The following is a 17570-nucleotide window of genomic DNA, read 5'->3' on the forward strand; positions in this document are numbered from 1 at the left end:
GTAAAATGATCATGAATGAATAATGATTAAGATAGTCATCATCTTGGCATTTCTCCCGTCGAATTTGCCCTTAGGAGCCTGGTCTGCGAACGCTGTTAACTCTGTAGCTAAAAATACATTTTCAAAATTTATCTCATTCTAGAATCTTACGCATTGGGGGTTTTACCTCACGCACTATGGCGTGCGTAAAACCCCCAATGCGTGACATTGCAATATTGCTATTGATCACAAATTATGACGATTTTTAAATCATGATTTATATACTCCAAATAATTCGAATGTGACGTTGCATTAAAATGTTTTAATGAGATAGTTACCTGTATGAGGTAATTACTCATCACCTTGTAAGTTTAAGGGGTGGCGATGTAGGAGTATAAAAAAATGCTCAAATTTTGTTAGGTACTTCTTATATTTCAATTAACGTAGGTTTTTGGTTCGGAGCTCTCTAATACTGATAGAATGAATTAGGTACATGGAAAATAAATATAGCTGTTAAACAATATCACAAAAGTATTATGAAAATATAACAAAATTCAAACGTAGGAATGAATATCACAAAAATATTCTTTTTTTTTTGTTTAACTAAAATATGACATTGTTTTTGAAACAAAGAAAAAAATATAACACTTATATACACTAAAACCAAGGAATCAATAAAATAACAAGCCAAAAGACTTGTCGAATACGGAATGATTGCACATAGATAAATTTGTAAAATAATAAATATTGTTTCTTATTGAATCCTACAGTTCACTAATGGGACAAAAATCGAAATTGATTTAAAAATATATCTTTGCCAGCACTTTTGATGCAATTTGGTTATATTATTTCAACAATAAAATAGGCCCCATTCATTGTGTTTACCGATCCGAATTTAGTTATAGAACATATTGATTGACCTAGGATATTGTATAAACGATGTTGCCATACCAAATTTTTACGTTTGGAATTCAAGTTTTTGGGGTGTTAAAGTCATGAACCAATATCGTGATACCATCACACATACACGTCTTAAAGAAATTTAGTTAATAAGTTTTTCATTTAATTCACTGAACACTAAAGGGTAATTCATAAATGATTTATAATGTTAAATGTAGCTTATCTTGCAGTCAATATGTTCTAAACCGTACTTTTACATTTACACTTTACAATTAAATATATTTTTTAGATAATATCATGTAATTTAATGCGTACAACCCTGAAAAGTCAGACTATTAACATTCTATTCCTTTATGTTTGCCTAAGTGAAACATTTCTCTTTTAAACAAAATATGAATAAATTACATTATTAAACTTTGTGATATCGTTATTTCATATCTTAAATATCTTAATTAGACAAAATAGATTACCGGTCTACAAACAAATCATCTTTATCGTCATAAGACTTCTGTATGCTCAAGTTTCGAAGTTATTATTTAAAAAGCAAAGAAACATTTCAGAGAAATTTGAAAATAAGAAAACAATCGTGACATTAACTTGATCGTACAAGGAGTCTTACGTCATCATACACACCATAGTCCTTGAAATAAAACTTTAACTCTGTGAAAGCAAGATGGAATGACAACCTTTATTTACGTGCGAAAAAGAGAGAAGACCATAAAATGCATTTGTCATGCGTCACAGAGATCAAGCATATTTTATGGACTATTATCTCCGTAACAAGACTTCAACACACCTCGACATACTTCAGTTGGAACATGCCTGCATTTAACATCTTCCTTTATCCATGTCTGATGGACCTTTCATTTCATTTAAACATCGCTTTAATCTTCAGATTTTACCACACATGCTTGCATGCTTTGCATATTTATATATTTATATTTGACTGCTACGTATATTTATTTTAAAACAATGAATTTTAACTTGAATGGTTCTGTTAAAAACCGCAATATTAAAACCGGAAAGAAAGTCACGACAATAGTTTACGTAAAATTGAATTTGTAGGAAACACAACTACTCTTACACAACCCGCCGAAAAGTCATACAAATCACACCCACAAAGTGCCTTCCTTATTTCTAGCGGTCTGAAATAGGTCATACAAGTTATTAAAGGTACTTTTATAGGTAAACCCGTAAGGAGATATAAGTAACTTAATTGGAATCTTTTTTTTATACAAACAGGATGAACACGTAGTATTGTGGCAGTACACAGGTTTAAATAGGTTTTCAATCTCGGAAGAATAATACCTACCTATCTACATTTACATACTTGTCAAGTTATGATCATTTACCTGAGACTGTCCCTTTTCCATAAGTGAAATCTATATAATATAAATCACGGACAAATAAACATCAAACTCTTCCGTAACTCATCCGTCTATTAAGTAAATGGGCAACATTGGTTGTCTGAAATAAAAAGCTATATGAGATACATTAAATATTTCTTACTGATTTATTCTTCGAATGTGCATAATAAAGTTACTAGCTCTTAGCCACAGCTCCGCGCGAATTAAGCGCCGCCAACAAAAGAATACAAGTTGTTCGCAAATTCCACGGAAACTAAGGTTTTTGCTGCGATGTGATTTTTAAATATATTATAATAAGCAAAATATCAAGATTTGTTTAGTTTATCTACACTTAAAAAAATATTTTAACCCAAATCAATCATAAGAGACAGCCCCAAAAATTTGATTTTCGTCTACTCGATTGATCATTGCATCCTTGTATACAGTTCCACTTTGGCACCATTATAATCCATAAGTTATTACTACATACATCAATTTTATAATTTTATATCTATGTTGGCATATCCTCCTCTTGAACTAGACATTAAATATAACCTGAACTTTCATGAATCGCTATATTTAACATCATAATAAATCTTTTAATTTCTACCTTATAAGTATCGCTAACTAATTTGTATGTTAATACACAATCTACTAAATTTACAAGAAATATCAAATAATGAAAATTTAATTTTATTATATAAATTTACTGTTCAAAAATAAAATGATTAGCAAAATACAACAAAATATTTATTTAATCTTTGGTATAAAATAAAACAAACTCAATAGAATAACTATAAAAAACACATCATATGTGCGCGACAAATAGTAAAACATTGTGTGTATTGTAAACAAAAATAATATTAACATCAAAAATTAAAATAAACACATTTAATGTGCGTTGCAATAGAAAATCACTTTGTGCACAAACAAGATGTACAAAAAACAAACACATCAAATGCGAAACGAAATTAAAGCTATTTCTATTAGAAATAAATTGTCGGAATGCGTAAGTACAGAAATAGGAATAATATTATCAACAAGATATATTGAAAATTAAAATCGATATAATTAACCACTGGTTACAGCCCTATCCTTTGCTTACTTTCTCTTAGTGATTGCTTGCAAAAGTAATTGAATATTTTGTTCATATTATGCACGACAATAAGTATAGAAAATAATAAAGTATAAAGTAAATGTAGGTGGGGTTAGGTGTGTTAATAGTTTTATAAGTTGTGACATTAGCTTTTGAGAATAAAATTAAAGTTATAACTTAGTATTGTCATGCATGATTTTTGATAACCGACCTCGAGGGATGCCATAAAAAATGTTTTTTTTTTCTTTTAACACCAATTGGTATTGAAGTTCATTGCACTTTAATTAAAACTAGCGATCTGCCCTGGCTTTGCACGGGTAGCATTTATATTATATAGTATTACGTTCCTCAGATAACCCTGTTCCAACATTCCAAACTGGAACAAAACTCGTCCCCAGCTTTCAGAGATTAGCGCGCAGGCAAAGAAAATACGCGGGACTTTACTTCATAATATGTAGTGTGATAGTGATTATATTATTTTGATACTGATATAAATCTTATGCGAAGAAAAACTTTCTTTTGAATTACAACAACGAAAGAGTTAGCCGCACTTTTTGTATAGCTAGGATGCTGACTTCGTAATAAAAATATTTTTTTACTAAATAAAAATCACCAAAAATACAAAAACTTCATTTAGATTCTAAATATAGTACAGCACATACATTATTAGAATTCAAACCCCCATATAGCTATACGTATATAACGAAACGAAAGCCTTTCACATTTTTCAATACTGTTGGCTCTGTCTACCCCGTAAAGGATCAAGACGTGATTATATGTATGTACGAATCCCTCCACTGTTGAGTATGGTGAATTCTGTATTTAAAATATAATCCTTACCTCACACGCCACCAGATGGCTCCACAATCAATAATCTCGAAATCAGCTTCCTACCAATAGTTGCCTGAATTACATTTCTTGAATTTCTTATACTTTTAAAATCGTTCGTGCACTACATAAAGAATATAGTTCGTTCTCCTAAACGAATGTCGGTGGGCTCATTCCTCTTCCGACTCTGTGTCCGAGTCGTGAATAGTGTTGAACCAGTTCTCCCAATTCGAAGGCGGGCCCATTACCGTGCGGCTGTGAGGGATAAATATAAAAAGGTGTAAGTTAATTTGCTTTATAAGTGTGATTACCCGCACTTTACAAAAGGACTGATTTCTTTTTCCATGGATGTCGTAAAAAGCACCAAAGGGAAAGGTTTATAAACTTGGGATTCTATTAGGCGATTGGCTAGCAATCTGTCAATTTTTACATTAAGCCTTACAACTGAACGTAGCCTTCCAGTCTTTTCGAGATAGTGGGCTCTGTTTACCCAGTAAAGCATATAGAAGTGACGGAATGAATAAATGAATAGGAATAAATGATTACTAAAGTAAATAATGTTGTAACCGCAATCCTACCAAATTAACGTATATCAGTATTGGCAGCCTACCCCAGTGCGGGCAATGTATCAGTATTGGCAGCTTACCCCAGTGTAGACAATGTATCAGAGTTACTGTCTAGCTCAGTGTTGCCAATCTACCTCTGTATTAGCAGCCTACGCCAGTGTGAGCAGTGTATCAGTGTTACCAGTCTAGCTCAGTGTTGCTAGTCCTCCTCAGTATTTGCAATCTACCCCAGTGCGGGCAATTCATCACTGTTGCCAGTCTACTTCAGTGCTGCTTATCTACCTCAGTATTAGTAGCCTTCCCTAGTGTGAGCAGTGTCTGATACACTGCTCACACTAGTTGACAGTCTACTTCATTGTTGTTAGTCTACCTTAGCATAAGCAGCCTTCCCTATTGTGAGCAGTGTATCAGTGTTACCAGTCTAGCTCAGTGTTGCTAGTCTTCCTCAGCATTAGCAGCCTACCCCAGTGTGAGCAGTGTCCCCAGTGTGGGCAGTACACCAGCGTACCTCTGCTTGGTGACGGGCTGCGGCAGCGTGGCGGTGGCGGGCGGCGGCGGCGCGGGCGGCGGCGCGCGGCGCTGCAGCGTCTGCGTGCCGCCCTCCGCCTCCGGCCCGTCCCACGCCGCCGGCTCCGAGGCCCATCTGTACACAATCGCACAGATTGTAAAAATAAAATAAATAAATAAATATAGTTAGCCTCGAAGTAAGTTCGGAACTTGTGTTACGAGATACTAACTCAACGATACTATATTTTATAATAAATACTTTTATATAGATAAACATCCAAGACCCAGGCCAATCAGACAAAGTGTTTTTCTCATCATGCCCTGGCCGGGATTCGAACCCGGGACATCCGGTGTCACAGACAAGCGTACTACCGCTGCGCCACAGAGGCCGTCTCGTCGCCACAGATTGTACTCAACCGTACAGCTTAAAATATCGTTGTTACGGCGTTTTAAGTATGAAGAATGGAATGACGTGAACAAAATGCACCTCCGTTTGTTTTAAACCTATAAATCTTATGTATAAAATTCTCGTGTCACAATGTTCGGTCACGTACTCCTCCGAAACGGCTTGACCAATTCTCATTAAATTTTTTGAGCATATTAAGTAGGTCTAAAAATCGGCCAACGTCTATTTTTCATACCCCTTAAGTGATAAGACTGATAAGTTTTGTTCACCCTTAACCTTTTTTTTAACTAGAAATAACTTAAAAAATATTTATATATGGCAAAACAACGTTTGCCGGGACAGCTAGTAAATAAATAAAAAAAGAGAATCTTTATTCGATTTGCAATTCTCGCTCATTATTTTTGAAATTTCACAATCATTGACTTATACCTATCTGATACTTGTCAGTGTTTGTGCTTTGACAGCATAATTCTATATTTAGTGACATTATTCAGAATTCAGGAATCTCATTAATCATCCATTCTATTTTTACCTAAAATGCGATTACCTAATAATCGCCGATCATTAATTTTGTTCACAATTACTTATTTTTTACTTGTATCTAACTATCATACAAAACGATGAGATATCTGACTAAGTAAAAGGTTTTACTAATCAATTGATTTCTGTGCTATAAGGAGTAAACGAGAAATGTTTATGATAATGAATGATTATGAAATGATTATTAGGGTCAGGTCAAAAGTACCCGAAACCGCCGAGCTTGCATGAAGAGAGTTATGAATGTGGATGAAGCGAAGGAAGTATGCAGAGATCGTGGCAAGTGGAAAGAGGTTGTCTCTGCCTACCCCTCCGGGAAAGAGGCGTGATTTTATGTATGTATGCATGTATGATTATGAATGAAATGTCGTGATCAAAATGCACCTCGTTGGTATACCTGGAGCTGCTGCCAGCCTTGCAGTTCTCGCACTCGCTGCGGTAGTCGTCAGCTTCTTCGCTGCCGGTCGCCACGCCGCCTGAATAACTGCATACGCAGGACGGCTATAAGAAATGTATAATAGTTTTTTATTATCATTTGTTAGGATTATTAACTTACTACTTATATTATACAATAGTACAACCAGACTTATTAAAAACATGAAGTCATTTACAAATCTTCACTTGTAGCAACAAGATGTGAGACATAGGAACAGAAAGTAGGTATAGAAACTATTTAACGTGTTTTGTTTACAATTATAATAAACAAAACAAAAGATATGTGCCTAAAACGCAATACCAAGGTATTAGCGCAATTCGAAAGTTATTGACGCAGCAATTACAAGTTTGGATGTGGATGAAGCGAAGAAAGTATGCAGAGATCGTGGCAAGTGGAAAGAGGTAGTCTCTGCCTACGTCTCCGGGAAAGAGGCGTGATTTTATGTATGTATGTACAAGTCTGGAATAAGTGAAATAATTATGTACGGAGATTTTATAGTGTATCATGAAAGGGTGCGGAATTAGAGACGATGCGATTATATGATTCGGCGACGATAATCGGCGTCAGGGATTTTACTTGGTTATATAAATTATTGGGTCCATATTAGATACAAATAAAGTTTACTGGCATAAATTATTCATCACGCATAATATTTTTTTGGCATAATCATTACATATTTACATTTAAATATGAAACGCGGCCTTTCAGTCTTTTAAAGACTTTTGGCTCTGTCTACCCCGCACGGGATATAGACGTGATTATTATGTTTATGTTTTTATATAAAAATGTAAACGAAGCCATTAACCCTTCATGGGACCCCAATAATTCCGTGGCGCGCGGGAAGAACTTGTCAACTAGACCTACATGTTTTTTTTTATTGGTCCAAACGCTTTCTAAGCCTATTATTCACCTTGTAAAAAAAAACTAGCCAGATTGGTAGAACAATAATTCCCCCCGGGCGTACCTTGTCGACCGTCAAGGGCAGCGTGGAGTGCGGCGCGGCGCTGGGCTCGGCCGCGGGCGCCAGCTCGCAGCTCGCCGCGCGGTGGCGGCCCGCCCGCCCGCCGCAACTGCATAAACATATCACTGGGTTACTTGCTATAGTGTATGGGAAGTATAGTGGAAAGCTACGGAATATACTGAATACAATGAAAATGAGAAAAAAACAAATGTAAAGCACAATATGTATTTGTGCAAATCAAATATAAAACAATAAAAATCTGATATTTTTTTCTCACCAAATAAATCATAGCAACAGTTGCTATGGCATACATATGCATAATTATGTATGCCAGCTGGCTTTGCCTGTTAATATTTATATACAATAAATAATTAAATATAAATAAAGAAGATTGCCTACGTCATCGCCGGTCTAGAGATGGAATTTCTTATGAAATTTTTCTTTTAGAATAATGTACAGCATAATAACCTCACGTTGAGCTTCGGTGGACAAAACGTTAATATAAAGTGTCAATCAAAATGCGCATCATGCCTTGAGGTAAAGGTTTAAATCCTAACTTCAAGGCAATAACTTTATGCTGAGCAATGTACATTAGTTTTAGTGCTAGTAAGGAAAAACATCGTGAGAAAACATTCACATTCAGGCAACTGTACGTTTTATTATGATCCAATATGGATAAGATTCCCTCTCTTGCAAAGATTACAAAGATCATACGAAAGTAAAAGCCTGACTTACCTAATCGAGGATTACAGTCAAAAAGGCGCTCCGCGGGAGCGATCGATGTAACCGTGACTAAGATTTATACCTACTCTTCCAAACCAAACTTCCATTACTGAATGACTGACTAACAGACACAACTATCTGTGTTTAGATATTTGAAATTAAGCATGGTTCCTTATGAGGTTAAGGAGTGTACAAAGAGGAAATTTTCAGAAATTTCCGCAGGAACAGGATTTTTCTTTATCCGCGGCGGAGCTTCTAGTATTATTATAAAAATGACTGACTTGTCGTCGAGACTGGGCTTGGGATCGGGGCGATCACTGCGTTCGGCCGCTAAGTTCAGATTGCGCGGCATACTGCGACCTGTGTCGTGGCGGGAGTCGCTGCCGGGCTGGAAATAATATAAATAAATAAATTTGTTTCGCGTGGTGATTATGAACACAGAACAGAGTTTATATTTTTCACTAGCTGTGCCCGCAACTTCGCCCGCGTGGAATAGTCATTTTGGGCATTATTGAAGCCCTCACCTATTTCATCCCCTAGGGATAGAATTTCAGGATAAAAAGTAGCCTATATTCTAATCCAGGCTACTAACTATATCTGTGCCGAATTTCGTTCAGATCCGTTTGGTAGATTTTGCATGATGCGCGTACAAACATACAGACAGACAGACGGACAGACAGACAGACAGACAGACAAAAATTCTAAAAAAAATTGTTTTGGCTTCGATTGACCCTAAAAGACCCCTTATAGTTTTTTTTCTTAAATATCTTCAATGTACAGACAAAGTTTAGTTACAGATTTATTATATGTATGGATATGTTTACTCTTCTACTGTTTTTCCATCGCTTACTTACATGATTTTATGTCAATATATTCAATGTACAGAATTTTTTTAATGTTTGTTAAAAAAATTTTTTTTTGCTAACCTCACGATCTATCACTGCAATGCTCCTTGCATTGCACAGAAGGATTGTGGGGTTTGCAAATTAAAAAATAAAAAATTACATGTCACTATTTTCTATGATAATTCTTTATTTAAAACGTTAGACATAATACCTTGTGGAAGGAGCGGCGTATCTCGGCGTGCAGCACGCGGTCGCGGCTGAAGGCCAGCGAGCCGTCCAGCAGCGCCGCCTCCAGCGCCGGCGCCACGCGCGGGATGGTGCGGTGGCTGCCGACGCACAGATCATGCCATTCAATTATTATCAACAATATCTACTGAAAAATTGCAACATTCTAAAATCAAACCAATTTTGTTACTGCAGCGCTAGTGATGCTATGGATATTTGTATATAAAAAGAAACGCCTCCAATTTTAAAAACCTTCTTTTAACATAGGTGTAACAAACACTTTTCTGAAAACCGCATCAAAACCGATTCAGCGAAACGCGAGATAATCGCGGACTAATAGATACAGGTCAAACTGAAAACCACCTTTTTTCGCGGCAGGTTGCTGGCCGCGCCCAGGGCTCTAGTCGCACACAGTACTCACAGCGAGGTGTGCGCGGTATAGAAGCCGGGCACGTTGTGCGGGCGCTCGTGCGTGGGCGCGGGGTCCCGCTGCAGGTTGCTGGCCGCGCCCAGGGCTCTAGTCGCACACAGTACTCACAGCGAGGTGTGCGCGGTATAGAAGCCGGGCACGTTGTGGGGGCGCTCGTGCGTGGGCGCGGGGTCCCGCTGCAGGTTGCTGGCCGCGCCCAGGGCTCTAGTCGCACACAGTACTCACAGCGAGGTGTGCGCGGTATAGAAGCCGGGCACGTTGTGGGGGCGCTCGTGCGTGGGCGCGGGGTCCCGCTGCAGGTTGCTGGCCGCGCCCAGGGCTCTAGTCGCACACAGTACTCACAGCGAGGTGTGCGCGGTATAGAAGCCGGGCACGTTGTGGGGGCGCTCGTGCGTGGGCGCGGGGTCCCGCTGCAGGTTGCTGGCCGCGCCCAGGGCTCTAGTCGCACACAGTACTCACAGCGAGGTGTGCGCGGTATAGAAGCCGGGCACGTTGTGGGGGCGCTCGTGCGTGGGCGCGGGGTCCCGCTGCAGGTTGCTGGCCGCGCCCAGGGCTCTAGTCGCACACAGTACTCACAGCGAGGTGTGCGCGGTATAGAAGCCGGGCACGTTGTGGGGGCGCTCGTGCGTGGGCGCGGGGTCCCGCTGCAGGTTGCTGGCCGCGCCCAGGGCTCTAGTCGCACACAGTACTCACAGCGAGGTGTGCGCGGTATAGAAGCCGGGCACGTTGTGGGGGCGCTCGTGCGTGGGCGCGGGGTCCCGCTGCAGGTTGCTGGCCGCGCCCAGGGCTCTAGTCGCACACAGTACTCACAGCGAGGTGTGCGCGGTATAGAAGCCGGGCACGTTGTGGGGGCGCTCGTGCGTGGGCGCGGGGTCCCGCTGCAGGTTGCTGGCCGCGCCCAGGGCTCTAGTCGCACACAGTACTCACAGCGAGGTGTGCGCGGTATAGAAGCCGGGCACGTTGTGGGGGCGCTCGTGCGTGGGCGCGGGGTCCCGCTGCAGGTTGCTGGCCGCGCCCAGGGCTCTAGTCGCACACAGTACTCACAGCGAGGTGTGCGCGGTATAGAAGCCGGGCACGTTGTGGGGGCGCTCGTGCGTGGGCGCGGGGTCCCGCTGCAGGTTGCTGGCCGCGCCCAGGGCTCTAGTCGCACACAGTACTCACAGCGAGGTGTGCGCGGTATAGAAGCCGGGCACGTTGTGGGGGCGCTCGTGCGTGGGCGCGGGGTCCCGCTGCAGGTTGCTGGCCGCGCCCAGGGCTCTAGTCGCACACAGTACTCACAGCGAGGTGTGCGCGGTATAGAAGCCGGGCACGTTGTGGGGGCGCTCGTGCGTGGGCGCGGGGTCCCGCTGCAGGTTGCTGGCCGCGCCCAGGGCTCTAGTCGCACACAGTACTCACAGCGAGGTGTGCGCGGTATAGAAGCCGGGCACGTTGTGGGGGCGCTCGTGCGTGGGCGCGGGGTCCCGCTGCAGGTTGCTGGCCGCGCCCAGGGCTCTAGTCGCACACAGTACTCACAGCGAGGTGTGCGCGGTATAGAAGCCGGGCACGTTGTGGGGGCGCTCGTGCGTGGGCGCGGGGTCCCGCTGCAGGTTGCTGGCCGCGCCCAGGGCTCTAGTCGCACACAGTACTCACAGCGAGGTGTGCGCGGTATAGAAGCCGGGCACGTTGTGGGGGCGCTCGTGCGTGGGCGCGGGGTCCCGCTGCAGGTTGCTGGCCGCGCCCAGGGCTCTAGTCGCACACAGTACTCACAGCGAGGTGTGCGCGGTATAGAAGCCGGGCACGTTGTGGGGGCGCTCGTGCGTGGGCGCGGGGTCCCGCTGCAGGTTGCTGGCCGCGCCCAGGGCTCTAGTCGCACACAGTACTCACAGCGAGGTGTGCGCGGTATAGAAGCCGGGCACGTTGTGGGGGCGCTCGTGCGTGGGCGCGGGGTCCCGCTGCAGGTTGCTGGCCGCGCCCAGGGCTCTAGTCGCACACAGTACTCACAGCGAGGTGTGCGCGGTATAGAAGCCGGGCACGTTGTGGGGGCGCTCGTGCGTGGGCGCGGGGTCCCGCTGCAGGTTGCTGGCCGCGCCCAGGGCTCTAGTCGCACACAGTACTCACAGCGAGGTGTGCGCGGTATAGAAGCCGGGCACGTTGTGGGGGCGCTCGTGCGTGGGCGCGGGGTCCCGCTGCAGGTTGCTGGCCGCGCCCAGGGCTCTAGTCGCACACAGTACTCACAGCGAGGTGTGCGCGGTATAGAAGCCGGGCACGTTGTGGGGGCGCTCGTGCGTGGGCGCGGGGTCCCGCTGCAGCACGCGGGAGAGCCCGCGGTTGCTGATAGCGCCCAGGGATCCCGTCAGCCGGATCGCGCTCGGGAATCCCACCACTGAGATATATAAATGAGTAATGACATTATAATACTAGCTGTGCTCACGACTTCGTCCGCGTGGAATAGTTATTTTGGGCATCAAGGATGAATAATTTTCCTTATTTTTTTTCACATTTTCCATTATTTCTTCGTTGCAGCGTGATGATATAGCCTAAAGCCTTCCTCGATAAATGGTCTATTCAACACAAAAAGAATTTTTCAATTCGAACCAGTAGTTCCTGAGATTAGCGCGTTCAAACAAACAAACAAACAAATTCTTCAACTTTATAATATTATTATAGATATTATAGATTTAACCAAGATTCAATATGAGTTAAGTTCCTCTATAATAAAGTAATATGAAAATAATAATAGTAAATCAATATGAGTTAGGTCGCAGAGGTCAGGCTGAAGTCGCTTCTTGTTAAAATCTCATTTAACCACTTCAGGGTCGACGTCATAAGCTGCCGATTCCTCTCCATAGATGATGATGAATAAAGATTTTTAAAAGAGCCAGTATAAGAAAATACAGGTATATGCGAATGCCTATGTACAAGTTGAACTATAAGGTAGATACATACAGTTCAAATCTTCTTAAACATGCATCAACGTTATGATGGTGAAGCTAAATCGTGAGTAAACCTGCACTGCATACCGAATAGGTAACCATTATCCAATCTCAGTAGGCAAAATACTAGTAAGTTATTTTAAGATTTACTAATTACTTGATTTGATAGACATTCGCTAATTAACAATTTTGCTAACACAGTGTTAACACGATTTACTATGATGTTTACGGAATGCTAGGCTGGATCGTCTGACATATAAGTGTGTTAATTTGCCGATACACAACAATCCTATTTATGGTCACTGCCAGAATAATGTTACTAAAATGTGCACACACACCCCAATAACGTCTTTATGCCTTATAGTGACTAATAGTTACAATACAAGACTACAAGGCCACGTGCACAAAAACCACACTGTTCAAATAATTATACTTTATCTCAGTCTCTTTGCGTGTTCCTAGTTTCATCTTCCACCGCAATGTTGCAGTGCTCAGGTCTACTTCTCGACATTTCCCTTTCAACATAGTCTCCTAGATTGACCGGAGGTCTTATCAAGCTTTCAAGATGCTGGTTGCAAACCGCTTCCAACTAGTCAAGTGGAAATCACTGATATATTTGGTATTTCCTATAGACTTTTTCAACTAAAATTAATAATCTCCTAATGATATACATATTATCTTACCGTTCTGTGGTAACGAATGGTGCGGGATGACAGAAGGTTGGGTCGCGTCTGGAGGGTGTACGGGTTGCAATAAAGGGGCATTGTAGCAGCCCTGGGGGTTCGCCATCTGAAGTAAATTCAAAGCATTTGTTATTGCCCGAGCGAGAGACCCAATCAACTTGAAACGAAATTACATTTTATGCATGTACATATGTTGGTAACGCGATTACTCTCGCATCATTCGTCTAATTTTGATAAAATTTCAAATGTTTGTAGGATCTGCCAATAGAATTTTTAAGTTCGTAGGGCATCAATAGGTTTCGTAAAATGTATAAGAGTTCGCGAGATCCAAGATCGCGGCGAACGACTAGTTTAAATACATATAAATAGTGAGACTCTGTAACCTTCATGTGCCACAAAGTGAGAAAAGAAATAAATTAACTTTGAATAAAATCTGTAATTGAGTGACATATTACCTGTTGCACCGGTCTTGGCACATTGACGTAGCCATGCGAGCACTGCATGCCATCTTCAGGCCGCGGGAGGCTGTCCACGGCCGGGTAGGTGCGGTGGAACTGCGTCTCTGATGTTATCCTGTAATGAGAAATGGCCCATTTTAGGGTTGGTGACAGTATCGCTCACTATGCGAATGTATGTGCTAACAAACAAAGCATGTGGGATTTAAAGAGATTTTGACGTTTTTGGCTCGTGTTGAGCCAAAAAAAAAACACAAAAAACTCTTAACTACTTTAAGGATTATTACAAAGAAGTACTAAAAAGGAGATGAAAGAGCTTCTTTTTTGAGTTTGTTGCTTGACAATACGATTAAGACTATCTCCACAGCGTAACTGGTTGCCCAGTTGAAAGAGACAGTGGAATTAAAAAGTGAAAAACATATATATTTCTTCTGCAAGCAATTATTTTTAATAATTTTTATTACTTTTATCTTATGGCCTGCATAGGAAATTTAATGTTATTTGATTCTTTTCCCAGTATCCACACGTATATTCCCTTTCAAAAAACGGTGACGTTTAGGATCAAGACTACGAAAAAAAATGAACCTTATAGTTTCCGGCCTCTGCGCTATGGCCTCGTCGTATGGCGGCGGCGCTTCCCCGCGGGGTAGGTAGTTGCTGGGCGGCTTCCACGCCCCCAGCGCCGTCTCGCAAGTACCGCCCATGTAGCCCATACTGCCGCTGATGTAGCTGGAACAGTGAATGAATGAAATTCCCACAAGTCACTATTTGAATCTTAAATCTTTCATTAAAACAAACAGCTGAACGTGGCCAATCAGTATTTTCAAGACTGTTGGATCTGTCTACCCCGTCGACGTTGTTGAAGAAAATGCGGCAATGCAGTTTGTTACCGCTTCTTCTGCACTGACGCCTTGGAAGCGGCAGTAAACTTAAGTTTTAAGTAATTTATTTAACGTCAACCAATGTTGTGAAGTATCCTATAAAAATGAATAAAAAATTTGAATTGAATTTGTTGGGGATAAAGACGTGATTATGTGTATGTATGTAATTAAATGGCATGATAAACGAGTTTGTAAAATGCGTCACTGTTACCACATCAAGGCCCAAGGCTCTATGTAGCGTGCATCCTACAATTATGGTGTGTTAATTACTAAGTTAACATCATCGTAATGTACAATATGTTGTTAGTAAACTTGTTTTATGTTACATTGGATTTAAAATGACAATGACGCTTGCAATTGAGAATTGTGTGTCTAATTGATGAAGAAACTACACCCACTTAGCTTACAGCTTGAAGCTAATAAAATGTAAGCTGATTCTATATACCACAAGCCTACAATCAAAAATCTATACCCACTATCATACATTAGCTTCAATCTCTTAACTGCCTTTAAACTCACCCAATGCTAGTTAAACTCTTGTGAGCTTAACTAAGCTTCAATCTGTAAGCTAAGTGGCGGAGACCGCCATATGCAGATGTTCACAGGGTCATCTGCATACAGCGGTCTCCGCCTCTTTTGCATCTTTACTCTATACACCACAAGCCCAGATTCAAAAACCTATAGTCACTATCTAACATATATAGTTTTTAATATCTAAGCTGCTTACAAACTCACCCAATGCTAGTCAAACTCCTCTGATCATCCGCATGCGACGGTGTCCGACTCTTTTCTTTCCTTACTCTATATACAACAGACCGAAAGTCATAAATCTACACTCACTATCATACAATATTTAACTACAATCTCTAAGCTGCCTTCCAACTCCCCAATACTAATCAAACTCCACTGATCATCCGCATGGGGCGATGCCCGCCTCTTTTCCTTCCTTACTCTATGTACCCTAGACCCACAGTCTAAAACCTTTACCCACTATCATCTATATTAAACTACAATCTCTAAGCTGCCTTCCAACTCACCCAATGCTAGTCAAGCTCCTTTGATCATCCGCATGAGGCGGTCTCCGCCTCTTTTGCTTCCTTACTCTATACACCACGAGCGCCACAGTCAACAGCACCACAGCCGCCGCCCCTCCCGCCGCCACTCGAACATTAGCTTCGGCCCCCTCCGCCGGCTTCACCACATCGTCCAAGCAGATGAACTCGCAGCAAGTGTTCCCCACTCTAAATGAACGGCAATCCTGGAAAAATGCTTTGTTTTTATAGAAGAATTTCGAAAATATATTTAGGTTGCCGGAGTCTGTTCTTGATATGCCCAACCGCAAATTCAAAGAATATGTAAAGAAAGTACTTTGCGAGAAGGCTTATTTTAGGACTGATGATTACCTTAATTATAAAAACATCTGGCTTGAGCTTGGCACAGGAACCTTGTAATTAATTGTAGTTTAATTTGAACTTACATCAAAATTCAGTACACTCTGTACATAAATCTATTTAAAATTAGCAATCCATAAAATATATATATTTTTTTTTCTTTTTTCAATATTAAATCTCATAAATATATAAATCTGAACAATGTATTCTCTCGTCCACATTCTATTCTAAGTTTAATTAATATTGTGAAGTTGACGTTGTTGAAGAAAATGCTGAGGTGCAGTTTGTTACCGCTTCTTCTGCACTGACGCCTTGGAAGCAGCAGTAAACTTAGTTTTTAAGTAATTTATTTGACGTCAACCAATGTTGTTAAACTATATGTTTTGACAATTATTAAGCGATATATAGTATCCTATAGTAATGATTAAAAAAATTTGAATTTTTTTAATTATAAAGAATTTTCTGAAATTGCGGGGTGTTTCTATTCCCGCAGAGAGAGCATTCAGAGATTCGAATTGAAACAGGGATATTCTGCCCACAAAAATTGGGGTAGTTTTGCAAGCCACCTTCATTAAAATTATTAAATTGTTTTTTTAGCAACTATGAAACTGTCAAAAATATTGTCCTTATGATTTTACATTAAAATTTAAATAAGATTTGTAGGTACCTAAATACTTCATAATTGTTATCTTCTTCCACAATGTGGTAAATTTCTAAAATGACTGAGAAAATTGGATGATCCACAATACAACACAATAAAAATTATTAATTTTAATAAACTTAATTTTACTTACACATCAAAAAATAAATAAAGAAAAATTAAAAAAGGCCTAAGTACCAGAACTTCACTTCAGAATTAGAAGATAAAGTATTAATTAACAAAAACACAGATTTAATTTAATATACCTGTGGAGGTGAACATAGCACTGCTTTACAGTACTTAGGAAGGCCGTTATCACAAACACAAAGGGTACAGGTGTCTGGGCCTGGTGCATAGTGAAAGCCATGAGAGATCACACGCCCGCGGAGATCATTGCAGTCAGCCTGCGCTGCCACACCTGGAACCACCACTACACTCTGATTTCCGCACCAGAAAATACACAACACATAGCCATAGTTCATAAACAAATTGATATTCAAATTCATACTAACTTTTGAGTTGTAAGCTCAATGAACACAACAAAACCCAGGCCAACATTTTGCTTTGTGTAAAATCAAATAAATAAAAGTTTTAGCTCCATTTTTAAGAAAGGCTGTACTTTGTCCTATTTTATAATCGATATTGGTACGCTGGTTCGTTGGCCGTGTAAAATCTTTTTGAACATGCGTCTTGAGTCTTCGAAATTTCGCTTTGCTTTTGCGATTGCGAATTTCTGCGATTGATTGCGTTTGCTCCAGGGAACGTCACTGTCACAACTGGCATTTCCCGTCAATGAGGCTTTTTACGAAACAACTACATACAA

General features: G+C 41.0%; 1 protein-coding gene across 1 annotated transcript; it reads right to left on the bottom strand.

Annotated features, from left to right (window-relative positions):
• Positions 1 to 2465: 2465 nt before the first annotated feature.
• LOC106136039 (uncharacterized) lies at positions 2466 to 17525 on the bottom strand. The gene is made up of 13 exons (XM_013336472.2): positions 17260 to 17525; positions 17014 to 17165; positions 15754 to 15974; positions 14421 to 14564; positions 13836 to 13953; positions 13381 to 13486; positions 12000 to 12147; positions 9342 to 9456; positions 8567 to 8673; positions 7566 to 7671; positions 6563 to 6666; positions 5224 to 5358; positions 2466 to 4404 (listed from the first exon to the last, which is right to left on the bottom strand). The coding sequence occupies exons 1-13, from the start codon at positions 17303 to 17305 to the stop codon at positions 4320 to 4322; spliced, it is 1587 nt and encodes a 528-aa protein (XP_013191926.2). The 5' UTR covers positions 17306 to 17525; the 3' UTR covers positions 2466 to 4319.
• Between the last annotated feature and the right edge of the window lie 45 nt (positions 17526 to 17570).

This window comes from Amyelois transitella, chromosome 16 (assembly GCF_032362555.1).
Source record: "Amyelois transitella isolate CPQ chromosome 16, ilAmyTran1.1, whole genome shotgun sequence".
Classification (NCBI taxonomy): Eukaryota; Metazoa; Arthropoda; class Insecta; order Lepidoptera; family Pyralidae; genus Amyelois; species Amyelois transitella.

Coding starts and splice junctions, on each gene's coding strand:
- LOC106136039 (XM_013336472.2), bottom strand. CDS start 17,305: ATGTTGGCCTGGGTTTTGTTGTGTTCATTGAGCTTACAACTCAAAA. Junction 14,565..15,753: donor AGGAGCTTGACTAGCATTGG/GTGAGTTGGAAG, acceptor TCACTGTTCCAG/CTACATCAGCGGCAGTATGG. Junction 13,954..14,420: donor CAGAGGCCGGAAACTATAAG/GTTCATTTTTTT, acceptor TTCTCATTACAG/GATAACATCAGAGACGCAGT.